This window comes from Alligator mississippiensis, chromosome 3 (assembly GCF_030867095.1).
Source record: "Alligator mississippiensis isolate rAllMis1 chromosome 3, rAllMis1, whole genome shotgun sequence".
Classification (NCBI taxonomy): domain Eukaryota; kingdom Metazoa; phylum Chordata; order Crocodylia; family Alligatoridae; genus Alligator; species Alligator mississippiensis.
This window is the reverse complement of record NC_081826.1, coordinates 239,340,534-239,360,296: the sequence shown is the minus strand read 5'-3', so window position 1 is coordinate 239,360,296 and position 19,763 is coordinate 239,340,534. Positions and strand designations below refer to the sequence as shown.

Below are 19,763 nucleotides of genomic sequence, written 5' to 3'. Positions count from 1 at the left end.
CAGGAGTCTTGACTGCAGGTTTTTCTGGAGTTTTGTCTGTTTTCTTAAAGAACGTGTCCAAGTAAGTTTGGACAAATGTTCTCCAGGGAGATGAGCAACCCAGCAAACTTGTTCACTGGCATGGCATTGCATCAGATCAAGCATTGTAAAGTCAAAACTGATGTCATTAAGTTGAAACAGGGTGTCAATTTATAAATGTTGTAACTGCGAAACATTTTAACTCGAAACATTGTAAGTCGAGGACTGCCTATACATTACAATCAGCGTAAGGAAAGCATGCCAGCTAATTCCCCTGTACACTTTTTTGCCTGGGCAGGCATTACGGTTACCTAGAGACCAGAGTAAACAAAAGCTTTCAGTCGCAGCCCTCCAAGAGGCCCAAGGAACTTGTCACCCCCGTCTGTCCGCTTCCCGTGCTGACATGCTAAGGAAGCAAGTCCCACAGGCCTTTCTTTTTTTATTTTCGTTTAACACCATTGTGACTGCTTCAAGGAACAGGCAGGATTCCTGAGAGCATAGCAGCAGGTATTCTTGGGTTGCTTGCCATTTTTCTTAGCTGCCCAACAAACTGGCAGAGTTACTGATGGCTGCAGGGGGAATTTGTGTTTGGTAGGGCTAAGATATATTTGCTATATTGCCTTGACAGCAGCCTTTGGGGCCCAGGAGTTATGGGGTTGAGCAGATTAATGTGAATACATAAAAATATTGAGAAAGTATCACATTCAAGGTAAAGTACAGTACTTACGTAGAAAATATGATTTCAAAGATGATTCACTGGCCTTCAGATCCTGTCAGAAGCTAATCTCACATGGACATCGAATTAAAATATCAGAAGTCCCATATAGTAAAAGTTGTATCTTGGTATAATATTTGTAACAAAATCACAGTATGAAATTATATGATTCTGCTAATATTTTTTTCACGTGGCTTCTCCTGGTTATGAGTTTTTCTTTTGTCTATGCTCAGTTATTTCTGTTTAAACTATCATACAGGTATGCAGCACCTCTTCAGTAATTACTTAACAATTTTTCATGTCTTATAAGTTATTTCTTCATAAACATGATTTTTCTTATCAAGCAACCATAACATTTTTATTGAGGTGGATGCAGAGTAAATTAGGTAATAGAATGCAAACAATTAACTGTGCACCATGAGGGATGTTTTAAAGGTATCTGCTACAATATGATTTCATATTTAGTAATGTTAGATAACGAACTGTATGCTTTGGGCCAAATTCTGTTCTTCAGGACACAGCTGCAACCTTACCAGTTTTGATAATATTTCACCTTTATTACCGAGAGCCAAATGTGTTGTGTGTATGTGCACATACGTGCATAAGTGATTTTTAATTATGATTAACAAGCATCTTTACCAGGATATTTCTCTCTTTAGCCTGTGTTGATTGATATCACACAATGTTTTGGTTTTTTGGTTGGGTTTTTTTTGCTTTTGCTTTTACATGATTTAATAAAGCTTCCTGATTTTTACTCTTCACAGGATAGGACTGCCAGAATAGGAACTGAGGTTCTCTGGTTGCTTGCAATGGGTACTGATTAGAGAGCAAGGGGTCTAATTTTCTAAGCAGAACTCCACACACAAGTCTGAAATCTGATTATAAAAGGATTGGCTCTTTCTGCTTCTGCAAGCAGGAGTTCTGTAAAGCTTTTGTTAACATTGCTTGTTATATGTATATTAGGCATGTTTATGTTTAGAGCGGAATTGGTTGTATAAAGGTAAAATGAACTTCTTCTGGGTTTGAGATTTGAGACCAGATGTCTTTTACAACAATATTTTCTAGTTTATCCACAAGTTATTGACCTCAAATGTAGAGCACAAATAAAAGAAAACAAGTAGAAAAGAAAAATTCCTTCCACTGCTGGAATTACTGGGTGAAACACTGTCCTATTCTGCAGGAATTCAAACTAGATGATTATAGTAACTCTCTGACTTTAAAATCTGCAATAAACTCTGTTGCAGTTTGCACCAGAGGTTATTGCTTTCTGGCGCTGCATTTACATGTGTGTCCAGGACCACAGCATATTGAGTCAGGCAGGAGTACCCCCAACTGGCAGGAGGTTTGGGGGATCAACCTGCCAGCCTGGGGCTGCTCCAACCCAGCTCAATGTATTTTGGAGGGGGCTGGCTGGGGCACAAAGGTTCTCCCATGTGGGGCTAGCCAGCAAGGCAGCCCCTGCACTGAAGCACCCTCAAGCCCCAGCCACCCCTGTCAGCATCTATACGTGTGTTGTGGCGCACTAAATAAGGACACTGTAGAATAGCACTTATGTTTACAAATACTAGCCTACAGCAGTGTTTATTAGTTACCTAATAGGGCTGCACATGTAGATGTTATGACTACTGCAGAGCTAATTAGGCAACTCCGCTGTAAGCATTTCATGTAGATACACCCAGTGGAGACCAAAGTGATCAGGCTCTATAGGGAAGAAGTGGCCAGATGGTGCTGATTGGAAGGTAAACCCACTTCCCCCAACCTGGCACTGGTGTTTAAGTACTGGTTTCAACCTCTATCTGCTGCCAGCTGAATGTGACATTGGGGCCATAAGCACAGACTCCAGGGCTTCTCCCCTGGCATTTATCCTTTAGCTTTTTTCTGTCATGGTCTGAATATCCCTTTGCAAAGAAGCCATTAGAGAAATTATTTTTGCGGCATACACAGAATGTACAGACATACCTGAGAATCTATCCACCATAGTCCCCCCCAAAAAGGTGCCAACCAGGGACGTAAGTAATGTGGAGCTTTGCATTTGTTTTCCCAGTGCAGGAATTGCTTGCTACAGCAAGTTAATGTGGTAACTCAGGAATTAGTTTGACATACATGAATGGGCTATACTGAACTATGTATCTCTCACAATGTTTTTATTTCCTTCTCTAGAGGAGAAGACAAAAGATTATTGCAATGACTGCACTATTGCACCTTGCACTTAATTTAATATCCAGGAGATAGAACTGGCAAAATACTACATGTGAGAGCTGCAAGTGAGAAAGTGCTTTGGTAGCTGCTTAGACCATTATCACAGCTTGGAAATCTCAATTAATATACATTAAACAATTACTAAGGAAATCACAGACAGACATGTATTACGTTTTACAATACAGTGGGTGTGTCTACACATGACACTACATTGCCGTAGCAACACACTATGGCGACACAGTGTCCGTGGGCGTCTACATGTCACCAGCAGCTATTTCACTTTAGCAACACACTCCCCCACTGTAGTGTGCCGCTATGGCGAAGTAGCTGCTGAAAATAACCATGTGCCGTGCGTACGACGAAGTACAGACTGTTACTGTGCCATGATTTAGTACTTCCAAAAGGAAGTACTAAATCACAGTGTAGTAACAACATCACCATAGTGACACATGTAGACGCACCCAGTGACAGATAACAGGGGTAACTGTGACCTGTATACAATACAGGCCCATTCACATGTCATTATAAATATTTTCAAATGGTAGTTATTGATTTTTAGCAAGATTTTTTTTCTTTTTGTTAAATTACATACACAAAGTGCTTCTGCTCAACTGCACTTTGGCACTTTTTCTCCCTCCTTCTCTCCTTCCCTCCCTACGAAGATTCTCTTCATGTCTAATATTTTATTCTGTTTTTGTCAGAAAGACAGATGAAAAGCCAAGGGACCTGAAACCCCCCAAATTTCTCTTTACTCTCCCTTCATAAATACCTGTGATCAAATGGTACATCTCACTGTAGGCGATGCAACGTGCTGCCTACTCAGCCATCATGTGTACAATAGGTTCCTTTCTTTTTTATGTAATATAGCCCTGCAGGTTATAACTTGCAGAAAAGTGGTCCTATGTTTTATGCAGTGAAGCTCAGAATTAGAGCTCTCTGTGCCATCAAACTGGAAAGATGACCTCATAATGTCTCCAGGGAAACCAAGATGCTGATTCTCTCCATTTTTTAGACTCAGTACAACTGCCCAGCTTTTAGAGCTGCACACACTCTTTACTAAACAAAGATACGTCTCTCCAGAGTTCCAAAGGTATAATGTACAGACTTAATGTAGTCATTTTATGACTTTTAAGAGATTCAATATTTGCTATTCCTTTATTATAAATCCTCACTGGAGGTTGTGTATGTGGAGTTATAACTTAGCTATGTGCTTTATAATAAAAAGGAGCACTATCCTTTTTTACTATGTGCATACAATGACGATAGCTAGATAGCTAGATAGCTAGATAGATAGATAGATAGATAGATATGCCTGTTTTATAATCCCATTTTTCTTCATCTAGAGCCCTTTATGGTGATTTATTTGTTCAGCACCAACGATGAGCTCAGTGTTGTGTAATACATAAAAGTAGAGACAGCTCATAGCATATATGTATTTATATGTATAAATATACACATGAAGTAAGAACAAACTACTTAACACATTTTCCCTCATGTTAAGTGTTTGTAGTTATAAGGGGCAATAACTTTGGGAGAGAATAAGTGTTAAATTGAATACACATGCAGGAATGGTACTATTATATTTGTATACAGATATCAGGAGACAACACTGAACACTGACCACATTATTAAATTAGGACAGAGGTTGGCAAATTATCAGTACAGGTTTTCCTCACCAACTGCTGTGGTTAGGTTCCTGAAAGTTCCTGTGGTTGGCAAAACCGCAGTTGGCAATACAAAAGGTTTATGGAAAAATGGCAGGTGGCAGGCTGATGCGCAGGAACGGAAAACCGTGGTTACTCAAAACTGTATACCATGGTAGTCAAAATGGTATATAGAATATTAAGCGTGGACACTCAAAACTGTGGCTGGCAAAACCATGGTTGGTGAGGGAAACCTGTATAAACAAATTCAGTTGAACCTTTTAGACTAGGGGTTTGCAACTTGTTGACTGGATCTGGCCAGCGAAGAGATTTTATCCAGCTAACAAAGCGTGCCAAAAAATGATCTCACCATTAGTAAGTTTTGTGCAAGAATGCGCCATCAAGTGGTGAATATGTAACAGCTGCCACCTGTGGCCCACCTTTAAGACCAAGATGTGTTAATTTGGACCCCTTTCAGTGAAAGGTTTTCTATCCCTGCTCTAAAAAGATTAATACATTCCCGTGTCACATTCATTTTGGGTCTAACGGATCTCATTATGCTGCTCTCACCATGCTGTAGTTATAGAAGAGAGGCCCTAAATCTCTGTATCTAAGCTTTACTCATCATAAGTGGGTATGTGCCCATAGGAGGTCTTTTGTCAATGAGCTGATTACTGTGGTGCTCTTAATGATAAAAACAAGGTGAACTTTTATTAGCCACTACATTATTTGTATTTAAAAATTACGTAACTGTAGTCAAGTGCTTGCAATTTGTAACAACCTGCAGTGTACTCACTATGCCTATTGTCCAGTAACCTGTTTTCCCCCTAGGATCCACATCAACAGGTGTTTCACATAGTTATGACTCCCTTGTTTTATGACCTATGTCATCTATGCCCTGCCTGGTCTCAGTGCGAGGCTGGCATTCACTTTAATTTGCACTATGGTCCACTGAGAGATCATGAGGAAATCAGAAAGATCAGGGAAGTTGGCCTGAGCTCCAATTATACCACCATTTCATCCTCCTTGCCCTAGTAAGTCTCTTTCCTGGGACAGGGGGATGATCTTGGTCCAGGAACGAGCCCTGCTGTGCTTGTCAGATATGGCCAGAATCTAGTGCCTTTGCTCTCCCTAAACAGCACTAAGGGAATGGATCATAAATCAGTCCCTGCAATTCTTTCATATAACTTGTGGAATATTTGCTGCATTCGTGGAGTATATATCCATGTACAAAACTGTTTCCTGCAAATATGGACTATAAATAGAAATTATAGAAATCATAGAGAAGTACGGCTGGAAGGGACCTCCAGACATATTTAGATCATCCCTATCCAAACCATCCTATACAATCCATAAGCTAAACTCTTTGTAAAACTGCCAACAACCCTGACACAACACAAGATATAATGCCCTAACCTGGCACAGGTAAAGCACAGAAACCACAGCAGTCAATGTCCTGCTTCTGTAAAAAGGTTGCTAATATATAGGAGAGTTGTTAATATATAGGTTGGGGGAGTTCAGAATGAGTGGTTGCTCCTCAAGGGAGCAATCCTGGAAGCGCAAGCAAAGCCCATCCTGTCTCAGAGGAAAGGCAGCAAAAGGGCACAGCAGCCCCCTTGGCTCTCCAGGGAACTGGCGGACCTCCTGCATCTTAAAAGGAAGACCTACAAAGGATGGAGAATTGGAACCACCAGCAAGGAGGAATACTCTGCTCTGGTCCAGACCTGCAGAGAGCAAACCAGGAAAGCCAAGGCTGTGATAGAACTCCAGCTAGCTACAAATATCAAGGAAAATAAAAAGTCCTTTTTTAGATATGTGGGGAGCCAGAGGAAAAGCAAGGGCAACATTGGACCCCTGCTAAACCAGATAGGGCAACTGACAACTGATGCCCAGGAAAAAGCAAACTTGCTAAATGGGTACTTTGCGTCAGTCTTTCACCAGTCCCCTGGGATGGCCCTGCCCACTGTGGGTCAGGGAGGCCTGGGTGAGGGAGATTGCTTGCCCTCCATCGAAGCTGACCTCGTGAAGGAACACCTTGACAGGCTGGACATCTTCAAGTCAGCTGGCCCTGATGGGTTACACCCAAGGATACTCAAGGAGCTGGCTAGCATCATAGCTCAGCCCCTGACACAGATCTTTGAGAGTTCTTGGCACTCTGGTGAAGTGCCTGAAGATTGGAAGAGGGCCAGTGTCGTGCCTATCTTCAAGAAAAGAAGGAAAGTAGATCTGGCAAACTACAGGCCCATCAGCCTGGCCCCTATCCTGGGGAAGGTCTTGGAAAAGATTATCAAGGAGGCCATCCTTAACAGACTAGCTGAAGGCAATATCCTGAGGGATACCCGGCATGGGTTTGTTGCGGGTAGGTCTTGCTTGACCAATCTCATTTCCTTTTATGACCAGGTGACTTATCACCTGGACAGGGGAGAAAGAGATCAATGTTGTATATCTTGACTTTAAAAAAGCCTTCAATCTGGTATCCCACGATCACCTCTTGGCTAAACTGGCTAACTGTGGCCTCGACCTCACCACAATCCACTGGCTGGGCAATTGGCTCCGTGGCAGGACCCAGAGGGTGGTGGTCAACAGGAGCCAATCATCTTGGTGCACTGTGACCAGTGGGGTCCCTCGAGGCTCTGTCCTAGGGCCTATACTATTTAACATCTTCATCAATGATGTGGACATTGGTGTCAGCAGTGGGCTGGCCAAGTTTGCCAATGACACCAAACTCTGGGGTAAAGCATCCACACCTGAGAACAGGAGGGTGATCCAGGTGGATCCTGACAGGCTCATGAAATGGGCGGATGAGAACCTGATAGTGTTCAACACTGAAAAATGCAAGGTTCTCCACCTGGGGAGGAAAAACCTGCAGCATGCTTATAGGCTCGGTAGTGCTACGCTGGTTAGCACTACAGATGAAAGTGACTTGGGGGTCATGGTTGACCACAAGATGAACATGAGCCTTCAGTGCGATGCTGTGGCTAGTAAAGCGAGCAAAACACCGGCTTGCATCCATAGATGCTTCTCTAGCAAATCCCAGGATGTTATTCTCCTGTTGTACTCAGCCTTGGTGAGGCCGCAGCTGGAGTACTGCATCCAGTTTTGGGCTCCACAATTCAAAAAGGATGTGGAGAAGCTTGAGAGGGTGCAGAGAAGAGCCACATGCATGATCAGAGGTCAGGAAAACAGACCTTATGATGACAAGCTGAGAGCCATGGGGCTCTTCAGCCTGGAAAAGCGCAGGCTCAGGGGTGATCTGGTGGCCACCTATAAGTTTATCATGGGTGCTCATCAGGATCTGGGGGAACATCTGTTCACCAGAGTGCCCCAAGGGATGACAAGATCAAATGGTCACAAACTCTGCCATGACCGATTCAGGCTGGACATAAGAAAGAACTTATTCACTTTCCGAGCCCCCAAGGTTTGGAATAGACTGCCACCAGAGGTGGTTCAAGCACCCACTTTGAACACCTTCAAGACACATTTGGATGCTTATCTTGCTGGGATCCTATGATCACTGCTGACTTCCTGCCCCTGGGGCAGGGGGCTGGACTCGATGATCCTCTGGGGTCCCTTCCAGCCCAAATATCAATGAAATCTATTAAACATACTCAAGATATCAAGGTACAGGACCACGTCCCTCTCTACAGAAGAAGGCAAAAATCCCCACAGTCCACACCAATCTGATCAAAGTATAGTGAAAGCGGCATGCTGGGATTCATTAAACCTACCAGTCTGGAGTAAAATTCCTTCCTGCCCCCAAATATGGTGATCGCTTTGACCCTGAGCAGAGGGGCAAGTCCTCTAGCCACAGATCTCTGGCTTTGGCCCCAGCAGGATCATTGGCACACTCCAGGCAATACTGTAAAGTGATTTGAGTTGTATACATGGAAACTACAAATAAACACTTTTTTGATCTTTGCTTTAGATAAGATTTTTCTTCAGGCAACAATGTCAACAGAAAACCCTGCAGACCTGGTTAACACTAACAAGTAAGTCCATAATTACTTATTATCATGACTGTCACCACAGCTTGAATAGACACTTATTGCATTCAAGTGCTTATCATTTGATTGCAGAGTTGACTCTAATGGAATAACTTCCACTGATAAGGAAAGCAAGGAACAGTGTTGAAGTATTAGGACACCTTGCTAGTTCTGATTGGGTTGACTATATCAAGAGTATTTTATGTTGGGGCCACCCAGCTATACTTTGAACTGAAGAAGGGAAAAGAAACATTGCTATAAGGCTCCGAAGTGTACTGTACAGGATCAAACCATCTTCTTCAGTATGGAATGGAGTAAGATCATCCTAACTGATGTGTTTAAGAATCATACCTCTTCCTTTTGAAAGGAAGGGATATTTGGCACCACAGCATCTTAAAGTAGCCCTTTCTCCCAAAAGGTATGGGAGCAGGAGATTGGGCTATGTGACCACCTGAGATGAATCAAATGTGCACCACCACCAACTATCAGTGCCAGCCTTTCTAGCTCACAAATTGTACATTTGGTCCTTGGGGTCTTAATTCAACATTCTGATCCTTAAAAAACAATTATGACTGTTATACTGGAGTGTCTAGATTCATTGATTTTTTAAAAAAAATTTTGCTTTAGATACCCAGAAATACATAAGCAAAAAGGAGACAGATATCTAGCCCATCACCTTGCAGCAGAGCTGAGGACTCCCTCCCCACCGTTTCCCATTCACAAGAACTAGAGGACTCTCACACTACCAAGGATGCTAGGAACACCTTAAAGGCCAGGGAGAGATGGGGTAACAATTCTATTCCCACTTGTAAAATAACAAGTTGGAATAAGAAGGAATGCATGCTACTAAATTAAAAGAGGAGCTGTTAAGGCTGTTGTATGCATGGAGGGTTGTCCCTATCCCATGTCCCAATTCTGGCACCTGTTGCTACCTATTGAACCTCAATATTGAAGCAATACCTAGTCCCAGAGAACAGGCATACGAACAGCTAGTTTCACCTGTTCCCATGCCTCTTCCTGCTTGTGAAAGGCATAGGAACAGGTTTGTCTCTCAAATTGTGCTCATCCTGGCCACTTCATTTACCGGAAGAGCAAACTACCATCGACACTTCTTAAAATCTGGAAACAAGGTTTTAATTAGGTCTGTTGACTACAGGCAGAAGTGTGATATTCAGAACTGTTAGCTTGAATGAATCATCATGGTCTCCAGTTTCTCTCACCAGGGGAAAAGCTTTTCTCTGGATTCCATTTGGAGTTCTTTACAGGGCAGCTATCTGTAAGTGACATTACATCTGACTGTCACTATTAAGAAAAAAAAACTAGCTACTGGTGCTGTTGGCATTACTGCATGTTTAACTGCATGGGGTGCTTACTTTAGGAGCACCAGGAACTAACTAGGTAAGGGCTATATAATTTCTAGGCAGCTGGGGACTGAAAACCCTGCAGGCCATACCAATGAGCCACAGGCCCCATGGGCTACACACCACATAGACAGTCCCCACTGCTGCACTGTGCATCCGTTCTCCCCTGTTGCTGCATCACTTGCCCCCCAGCACTGTGTTCCTGAGCAGGCACTCCTCACCCACCACTGCACCCTGTGTTGCCATCTGGTCCCCCCACCACTGCACTGCAGCCTGCACAGCCCCAGGCTCGCCCTCAGCTCCTCCTTAATCATGCTGTGCTGCACTGCCCAGTTCACAGGTAAAGGCAGGCAGCAAAAGCCAGAAGAAGGAGGGGGAGCCTGGAAACTCTGGCTGACTTTGCAGCCCTAGCCTTCCATGTGGGGAACATGGGAAGCAGTGGCCAGGCAGGGAGCCCAAGAACTGCAACCTAACCCCTCATGGGTTGCATGCAGCCTGCAGGTTGCCAGCAGAACCAGTCTGAACTGGGTAATATCCCATTAAAACATCTACACTTTCTTTATATCATTATGTAGTATACTTCTGCAAAGCTTAAAGACTTTTTCAAATCAGACACCTGGTAAAAATGCACTGATAAGCACTTTTGCCAGAATTACATTTTTCAAACATCTCTGTAGAAGAGCCTTGTAATTTTCTTAAGAGGCCTTCCATGCTACAGGAGATAGTCCTTGACCCAAAGTTCAGATCTTGAGAAGCAGTAAAAGGTTTATGGAAACGAAGGAATCACTGCAATATTATGTGAAACACATACTACAGAATTCCTCACTGGAGAACATATGCAGGTCACTGGCAATCTGGCAATATGTTGTCATTTCAGTTCAGCTCAGATACACATTGCAAGAAGCCACATGGGATAAATGATTTATGATTTATCTATATGAGTGAACCCAGTCATGCAACACCTCTATTTGACAGATACTATTTTTCAGGTTTGTGGGGAACATCTTGGCTTTTTTTAGCATTGTACTGGGGCTCCTTCAAAACTAGCAGGAGTCAAGAAGTAAAGGGCTGATATTTTGCACTATACCATGACTATTGATGTGTTGGGTGGATAGGCTGGCTTTGCGGTTAGTGAGCTGCAGTCTGATGTGAGAGACTGTTTCAGTTTTTAGGCTCATGGGGACAATATCACCTTCGCAGGGAGCCTAATGACAATTGGGCTGGAAAAGGAATTCCTCCATATGGAAGTGCGGCAGTGACCCTGGAGTGCCCCTCCTCCTCCTTGAGGTTCCAGTAAAGGCAATTTTAAGTTCTGTCCCAGGCTTCATACAAGTCTTCCTGCCAGTGATGGCAAATTAGTACCTTCTAACTAGCCCCATTCCCTCTTAATTCAGCCTTATTTATATTTGGGCCAGCTAGGGAACATATAAGGGAGTGGGTTTATAGAAGACTTGTATATTGAATTTTCCCCCATTTTCAAGTGGAATTTTAAATGCTGTTGGTTGCAACCAATGCCATATCTCAATTGCTCAAGGCTTTCTGTCACTGAGGCTTGCAGGGTTTAGAGAGCACTGCAGTGGTAGTAACATGTTCCAGCCCCTTGTGGAGAAAATGCAAAAGTCTGCAGCTAGTAGAAAAATCATTTTGACATGTACAAGCACCTGGCGCTGTGACATTTGCAGTTTTATAAGTGGCAAAATGCATGTCAGTGCTGAGAAAATGGCGGCGGAGTGTTTTTGAATAAAACACCTTGGAGGTGCTTTAGTTCAAAAGTGCACTGCTGCCATTTTCTGCCCACTGATGTGCATTTCGCCACTTGTACAACTGCATGCATCAGGTCTACTCAGAAGCGGCAGATCTCCAGCTCATTGCTAAATGAAAAGGTATGTGTATAAATGCCCACTGTGACTGGTAGGTCTTAACAGGAAGTAAACTAAACAAAAAAGCAGGACGGAATCCTTGGAAAGTCAGATGTTGCATCTTACTGTTAATATATCAACAGTCTGTGGGTAAAGCCAATGGACAGTTAATGAATATAAAAAACATTTTGTTTGGATACTAAATGCATTCTTTCCTTCCCTAAGTAAAAGTTAACAAGTCCTCTTTAAAGTATATCCTTCATTGCTTTCTGCTCAATAACTAGAGAAATGAGGATGGATTTCCTTTAGTAAGGAGTCAAGGTTCATATAAGTTGAATCTGAGGGGCATGCTGATTGCTCATGACCGTGAAGTGCCATCATGCTAAATTATCCTTTTTTTGCAGAACTGAGGGAATGACTTTAAGTAATGGAAAATTGATTAACTGCCCTTGATATTACATTTATAAGTGTTCCACCTACAAATTTATGTAATGTTTTCTTGTGCTGATTTATCATAAAACTACAAGCTAAAATTTTCAAACTTAGTTGCTTACAGTGAGAGTAGTCATTTCAAGGCTGTAACATCATAAATGCCCACTGTGGCAATGATTATGATATCACTGACAAAAGATTATGTTAAAATGGAAATAATTAGCTGGAGTTAAACCCTGTTCTCAGGAAAGTAATATTAATAATAAAACTAAAGGAAGGCAATTCAGAAGGCATGACGTCCTAGCAGAATGTTTTTCATAGAATATTTCTCGGTTTCTCCATGGAGCAATGGTACCTCTCCAAGGGTCTTTTCACGGTTTTTTTTTTAACGGGAGTCTGTTTAGCATGGTAGGTTAGGGCGATGATCACTTAAGGCCTGGGATGAACTCTGACCTGCAAGCCCTCCCCTCCCTATTTTGGGAAGCGGCTGTTTGATCTTAACAATCAGCTGAGTTTGAGATTTGCAGTCATGTATGTTTTGGCATCTGTACTCTGTCAGGGCAGAGCTTAGTGGTTGAGTGCCTCGGCACAGTGGAACTTTCTAGCACAAGGCACGGTGAGATTTTGTACGAGGGAATTTCTCGGCACAGTGGAGAACCCCGGCGTTCCCGCCACTCATATGCAAATTCACACATTACTATTGGCCGGTTCTAAATTATTCCTACGTGGTGACTAGCAATTGGCTCGCTAGCCGTATAAAAGGTTGGAGCAGTTTCCGCCCAAGTTGGAGAACTCCGCATCCATCTCGGAGTTAACGTGGCAGACTGATCAACCGCTGACGACTCCCCGTCGCCGACCGACCCAGATGTGTTCTGCATGCTCGTGTTTAGAAAGATATCTCATCGAATAAGAGCTCCCCGGTTAAACTGTAACTGAAGTCTGAAGTTTGAAGTTAACTTTCTTCCTATGCTGTACATCTTGACAGTGTAAGTAAAGCCATCTTTGTTTGAACCAGTATGCGTTTGTGCCTAATTCTACTCCAGCAGTCGAAAGTGCCCATCTGTACGTGCCGGGTTTGTGGCCACAACCCAGCCGACCTTTTCCTGGATCCCCCTCAGCCCCCACATACTCCTTCAGTGGCAGATGAGATAGAGGACGGTACAGCAGGACAGATCACTTGGGGATCTGGCAGCATGAGGTATAACTAGGACCTTTCTATATATCTCCCCAGTTCCTCTTGTAGCTGGTACAGGTTTCTCCTGCTTTATGAGGTACGTGCGTTCCCGGAAAACTGCATATAACTTGAATTTGCATAAAGGGAATCCAGTTTATAAGGTAACAAACAGGGATACGTTCCCATGGCGGCAAGGGAGGGAGTGGGGCTGGGGCTAGGGAAAGGGTGGGGGGAGGGAAGGAGAGGGGCATGACGCAGTCCAGCAGCTGCAGGCAGGTGGCATCAGCCACTCCCAGGGCTGCAGCAGAGAGCAAAGCAGAGGAAATTGTCAGTGGGTGCAGGGCACAGGACAGGGGAGTGCAGCTCTTACTGCTATGCACACCTTGGGAGGGCTTTGGGCTATGCCAGGCTCTTCCCGGGGTGTGCCCCCAGATCTGCGCATAGGATGAAGGCAGGCTACCGCTGCGGGTTGGGGCCGATGATGGCACCAGCCTCTTCGTGACAGGGGCTTGGGCGGTGGTGCACTCAGGGCAGGCGGCAGTGGCACTGGGAGGGGGGCTGTAGCCACCCCAAAATTTGCCATAGCCCCCCAGCCCCCACCTCCCAGTGCCACCACCACCCACCCTGAGCACAGCACAGCCCAAACTCCCCGCTGGGAACAGCCCAGTGCTGCCATCGGTCCCAGCCCACAGCAGCAGCCTGTGTTCATCCTGCGTGCAGATCTGGGGGCACACGCCCACCAGGAAGAACCCAGTGCAGACCCCCAGCCTGCAGCCCTCCTGGGATGCATGTAGAAGCAAGAACTGTGCCCCCATGTCCCGCACCCACTTACAGTTCCCTCTGCTTTGCTCCCTGCTGCCGACCCGGGAGCGCCTGACGCCACCTACCTGCAGCTGCTGGGCTGCGCCACACCGTGCCCCACCCCCCACCCCTTCCCCTACAGACTCACCTTGCATATAATGAATTGGGGGTGTAAAAAGGGTCATTGCATAAGAGCGAATTTGTATATACAGAACCTGCATAAAGCGAGGGAAACCTGTATAAGGAGAGCAGTATGAAGATACTCTAACCTCCATTCTCTGTCTCTTCATTCTACCTTTCCAGAAGTCCAAGGCTGACAGGATACATATCTCTTATATGAGAGGTCAAACTGCCCCTGCTCTAGCCCCTTAGGCCAGGTCTGGACCACAGGGATCTTTATGGCTGACATGCAGATACGATGACAGCAGCAGTGAGGCAGTGGGGCAGGTGGCAGGGCAAGTAGCAATGCAGCTGTCACTCAGCCCCCATCACTGATATGTCAGAAATGGGCTCTGTGCCCCAGATTTAAGTGGGCAGCCCTACCCTCACTTACCCCACCCCAAATTCCTGGCCCTGAACATTTACAAAGGGGCCTTAAAGGGGTGTAAATGTTCAGAGTAAAATGGCCTTAAGAATATGATTCCTAGGTTCTAAAAACATGCTTGGTTTCTCCACAGTTAGAACTAATCGTTGTTATTATTATTATAAATAATTATAATGCTACTTTATAATAAATATGTTTGGGTCAGAATAAAAAACAAAGGAAATTAAAATTGCATTCTATTTTTGTTCTATATGCATAAGGATCCATTCCTCTGACAAATCCTACTCTCATTAAAAGTTGACACAGGTAGGCTTTTTAAAACAGTCTAATCTGTACTTGGGGGCCTAAATGTAGACAGTTTTAATGAAAGGTATGTGTCTATATTTCCTAGGTTTCTTTGAAAAATATATATATTTAAAAAAAAAACACTTTTAAGGAAGGCAACATTTTTGATAGGGAAATTAAATTAAAAACTCAGGTCTTTATGATATGACCAAAAGCTGAAATGCTGACACTAAGAGAGGGGAAAGGGAGTTGACGCATTTTCGGACTTTTTGAGAAAGTTCTTTACTGAGTCAAAATCATTTGGAAACAGATAGCATATGGAGTTCTTCTACTTTGTTTGTTTTACCGAAGACTCACAAAATAAAGGTTTTAATTTCCATTTCAGAAATTTGGTGCCAGCAAGATTTGTATTAAATATATGAATTGATGGTAAATGATATTGTCAACATCTTTGACTATTTTAAATTCCATTATAGCACCAATAACTAGTAAACCACTTTCTAGTACCTAACAGATATTCTACTGCCCTTTTTACACCCATTAGCATTACGAGTTCTATAAATTGCTCAGCTGCAGAAAGAGATAAATCAAGCTGTTATAAGAATTCTGAAGAAGTTTGTGGAAAGTGATACAGAATATCAGAATTAAGTGTCCCCATACCTGTTGTGTATGTACAGACAACCACTCAAAACTGCTAATAGTTTTACCCTGTTCAAACAGCACCAGTTGAAGGGATATAGGGTTCCTGATGATGGTGCCTACAGATGTTAGGGCCTGAACTAACTCATGGCGCTTTACATAAAGTTGGAGCGTCCCCTCCTCCCCCCTCCAACCCAACAGACATTCACCCCCAGGGGGGCTGGAGCTAGCCTGCACCAGCCTGGGCCAGCAGGTGGGGGCACTCTGGTAACCTCTGAGGAGGCTGCTGAACTGCCCCTCTCCCCAGCTCTGTGCCAGCCCTTGCCCCCAGCTCCAAGGCTGTCAGCAGGGGAGGGAAGGGGGAGCAGAGGGAGCTGCTGGCTGCTTTGAATGACCAGAGTTGAGGGGGGTGGGGAACAGAGCCCCCTCACCTCGCAGGCCCAGCTCAGCTCCCCCAGTACCCCAGCCAGGGGAGCTAGGGGGCACGCAAAGGTGAGGGGGCTCCATTCCCCTCACATCCACCTCAGCTCTGGCCATTGAAAGCAGCCAGCAGCTCCATGCTAGCTGCTCCTGGCTGCTTTGAATGGCCAGAGCTGGGTGTGGGGGCAGGGTGTAACAGAGTCCCTCACCTCACAGGTCTGACCCAGATCCCCCCATTATCCCAGCCAAGGTAGATTCAGGTGAGGGGGCTCTGTTTCACCCTGCCCCCACCCCTCAGCTCTGGCCATTCAAAGCAACTGGCAGCTCCATCCCCTTCCTCCTCCCTCCCCTGCTGACAGCCCCAGGGGCAGGGCAGGGCTGGGCTAGGAGCACTAGCTCTGCCCTGCCCCCACATGAAAAATTTACCCTGGAGGGAACCCAAGTTCCCTAAGGTGCTCTACTTTAGAGCACCTTAATGTAATACCTCACTTGACCAGGGTTAATTTTTCACATGATCAGCTATTTTAAAAGCGCTTGTTGCCATGCACGTCTTACATTACGGCTGTAGAGCATTTCCAGGGGCCCAATCATAAAAAGTGTCTCTCATGTAAGCACTCCAAGTGAAAAGGAAGCAAAGCTGATAGGCATCTTGCAGGATCAGGCTTTTAATGAGAGGCTTAAACAAGCAACCCTGATAAACTGAAGAAAGTGGATTTTCTGCGTGTGCTATACTGCTGAGTCACTGCTTGCTCTTTCCCGATGTTCAGCCTGCTGAACACGATAGCACAGTGCAATACCATGTGACAGTAGATACTGATATAGTTCCTGTTTGTTATAGTTTAAACTCTCTTCATCTTCATGAGCACATCTCTCAGGTAATAGGCCTCCACATGCCACTATTCCAGAAAGGAATCCTACAATTAAACCCATTTCAAGGCTGAATCAACTCCCAGTAACACCCCAGTTTACCAACTGGATTACCTCAGTTGGCCCCTTGATAGGCTTGTCTCTAGGACAGCAATATTCAGCCAGAATGCTGCAGCACCCTGGCGTGCCTTGAGTTCCTTCCAAGGGCGCTGCACAAGGTTAGCAGTGTTAGATATGCAAACATGATTCACAAGAGAAACCCAAAGATTTCAGCTAGGAATCCATAGTATTAAAAATATTTTGACCCATAGTTGTCTTTCTGAGTTCTTTGCAACAGAGAAATTGCTCTATTATTTTTCTGTACTCAAAAAAACAAGTGAAAACTAAAACCTGGCATTTTCCAAGGGATGCCTTGAGTTTTAAAAAATTGAGAAGCTTTGCTCTAAGAGCTGTAACAAGTTTGAAAATGCAGTGGCAAAGAATAGCTTGTTCCACACAGAATATTGTTAGTCCACAGAAAAAGAGCAAGCAGAGAGAAAAGGGTTAAAACAACGGAAACATGCTGAGAGGCCAGGATTTCTGTGGGTGATATTTTTATGGGCCAACTGCATGATGTCTCTGTGGCTCAGTGGTAGAATCCTTATTTATCACACAGGACATCTGTGTGGTAGATCTTCAATTCCTCAGTGCTTATACAGCTACAGCCATGGAGGCACCAAATGCCTAGACTCAGTCTAGCCTTTGGATTTTGTCTCAATGACCTAAAGTGGGGATGAAAGGTATGGGCAGCCTCCACTCCTCCATGCTCCGGACTAAGCATATATGTCAAAGGTCTGGGTGACCTCTCAGGCATACTCCATGATTCAGAAGGTTGTCAAACCAACTGCATGGTTGGGATAGACTTAGCCAATGCAATACATTCTTCTTCAAGGACCTGAAGAATAAAATAGAAGTTATCACTCACAGAAATAATCTTTGCCTCTTACATACTTCCTAGACTACTGAAGCTTCAATATCACTTCAGAGGCTTAGCTTTTAATTGATCATTGTTTGAGAGTTTCCACCAGAAGATGCCAGAGGTTTCAAGCTGTGGTCCTCTCTGCTCCAGGGACAATTTCACATCAGTAGAGAAAAACTTAGTGCTTGCATTGTCTTGGAACTGCTAGTTTGGGATGCTTGCAGCCATCAGTTTTTGGTTCCAGGAGAACCAAGCAAAGACTAATTTAACTCTGGGGCTATGAACACATTAAGTTTACTGTGGGGTAAAAAAGGGGTGAGGCTTTACCAAGTCTCAAGTGCTGTGTGCTAACTACCTGTGTGCACATTCTTTCACTGTTGTAAATGGGAGATAAATTGCAGCAGGCTTTAATGAGGGAGGTAAATTACCCTTTTACTACTTTATAGCTAGAAAAATTGAGCCACAGGGAGGTGCAGTGACTTGCCCAAGGGCCCCCAACCAGTGAATGACAGAGCAGAAACAGGTCTTGATCAGAGGCTATCAACAGTGGGTATTGTTTTCAGTCAGTCATGTGACTCCCAATACCATTAGGACAGAATCAAAATTTAGGTGTATAAAATGTGAGACAAACAAAGAGCCCTGGGTTTTCAGTTTAGCTTATCATGGAAACGCTGTGAGAATTATAGCAGAGGCAGCCCCATTTAAGCATGCCTAGAAAGCTAATCAAAACGCTAACCAAAGAGAGCAAAACCCTAAATCTCAAGTATTATGGTCTCTCTAGCAAAAATCTGAGATCAGTGAATGGAGATCAGACAGCTGACACATCAATATAGAGTTTATTAGAGGTCGTATTTCACGTAATTAATGGTGATTCTTAGGTCCTTTTCTTTGCTGAAGATCGTGTGTGATATACAGAGATACAGATATAAAAATAACAAAAAATTAAATCTCAATTATACACCAGGATTTGTTGTCAGGCTCCTGTGACTTGTGTTCTGTAGCCATTGATGAAGCCCAGTATGCTATGTCAAGAGGGCATTTTGATATTTAAATTTTTTTCTGAGCAGTGATTGACAATAAAAATGTAAGTCTTGGTGCCGTTTTATGGCTGGCAATGATTGCATTTATTTTTAAATCTTAATTGCATAAATAAATGTAAAGTAGCTTTTTGTACACGCCACCATGAGCCAGCTGCAGAGCATCCTTATAGTCAATATGCTTGTAAATTTTGTTGTGGATTATCCTTAGGCACACTTCAGTCATTGAACTGTCATCTTTGCATTTTGTATATTGATTGCATAAGGCAGTTGAACTCTTTTCTTCTCTTCTTTCTTGTTTTAAAGTTATTTTTATACAAGAGCCTTTATTTATAGCAGTCTAAAAGCAGAGATCGTTATAAGGTAAAACACATCTGATTTCTTCCCCAGATGACTGCCTGGGAATTTTCCTCTACCATGAAGTTATGGATTGTGGCTAAACTATGTTATAAAAGAGTGTGTGTCTGGGATATAGGCGATAAAGACAAACATGGTATTGGGCTTAATTTAAGGAACACAAAATAAAGCTGGCCACTTGGGTAAGATATAAATTCAAGGGTCGGGCAGTTAAGAAAAGACTCCCAGACTTTTGTATGAGAAACAGCGTGAGTCCTGGAGGTCTTGACCAGATTCCATATTGTATCAGTCTGTCCATTCACCTCCTCAGTGAAACAGGCTTAAGCTACCTTGATTTAGCTTTGGCTTACCATGGGGTAAGGATAGGCACACAAAGATCCACCATAAAATAGCTAAGACATGGTAAATTCCCATCTCTGTTAACCTGCTATGATTAGTTGGTCTGTTTGTGCTCTAAATCAGTTGGGAACT

The 19,763-nt window shown here is 43.8% G+C and overlaps 1 protein-coding gene across 4 annotated transcripts in view; it reads left to right on the top strand.

The window, feature by feature from the left end:
• The first annotated feature begins 368 nt into the window (after positions 1-368).
• The window catches only part of FAM81B (family with sequence similarity 81 member B), a 65,224-nt gene continuing 45,829 nt past the window's right edge, over positions 369-19,763 (top strand). For 2 of the 4 annotated variants that reach the window (XM_019483542.1, XM_019483547.1), the window contains exons 1-2: positions 369-525; positions 8,501-8,564. In XM_019483542.1, the coding sequence (XP_019339087.1) occupies positions 8,524-8,564 (41 nt within the window). In that variant the 5' untranslated portion in view covers positions 369-525; positions 8,501-8,523. Of the gene's footprint in view, positions 526-3,952; positions 4,023-8,500; positions 8,565-19,763 lie in introns of those variants that run through there. The other 2 variants (XM_059725016.1, XM_059725017.1) reach the window with 2 other exon arrangements.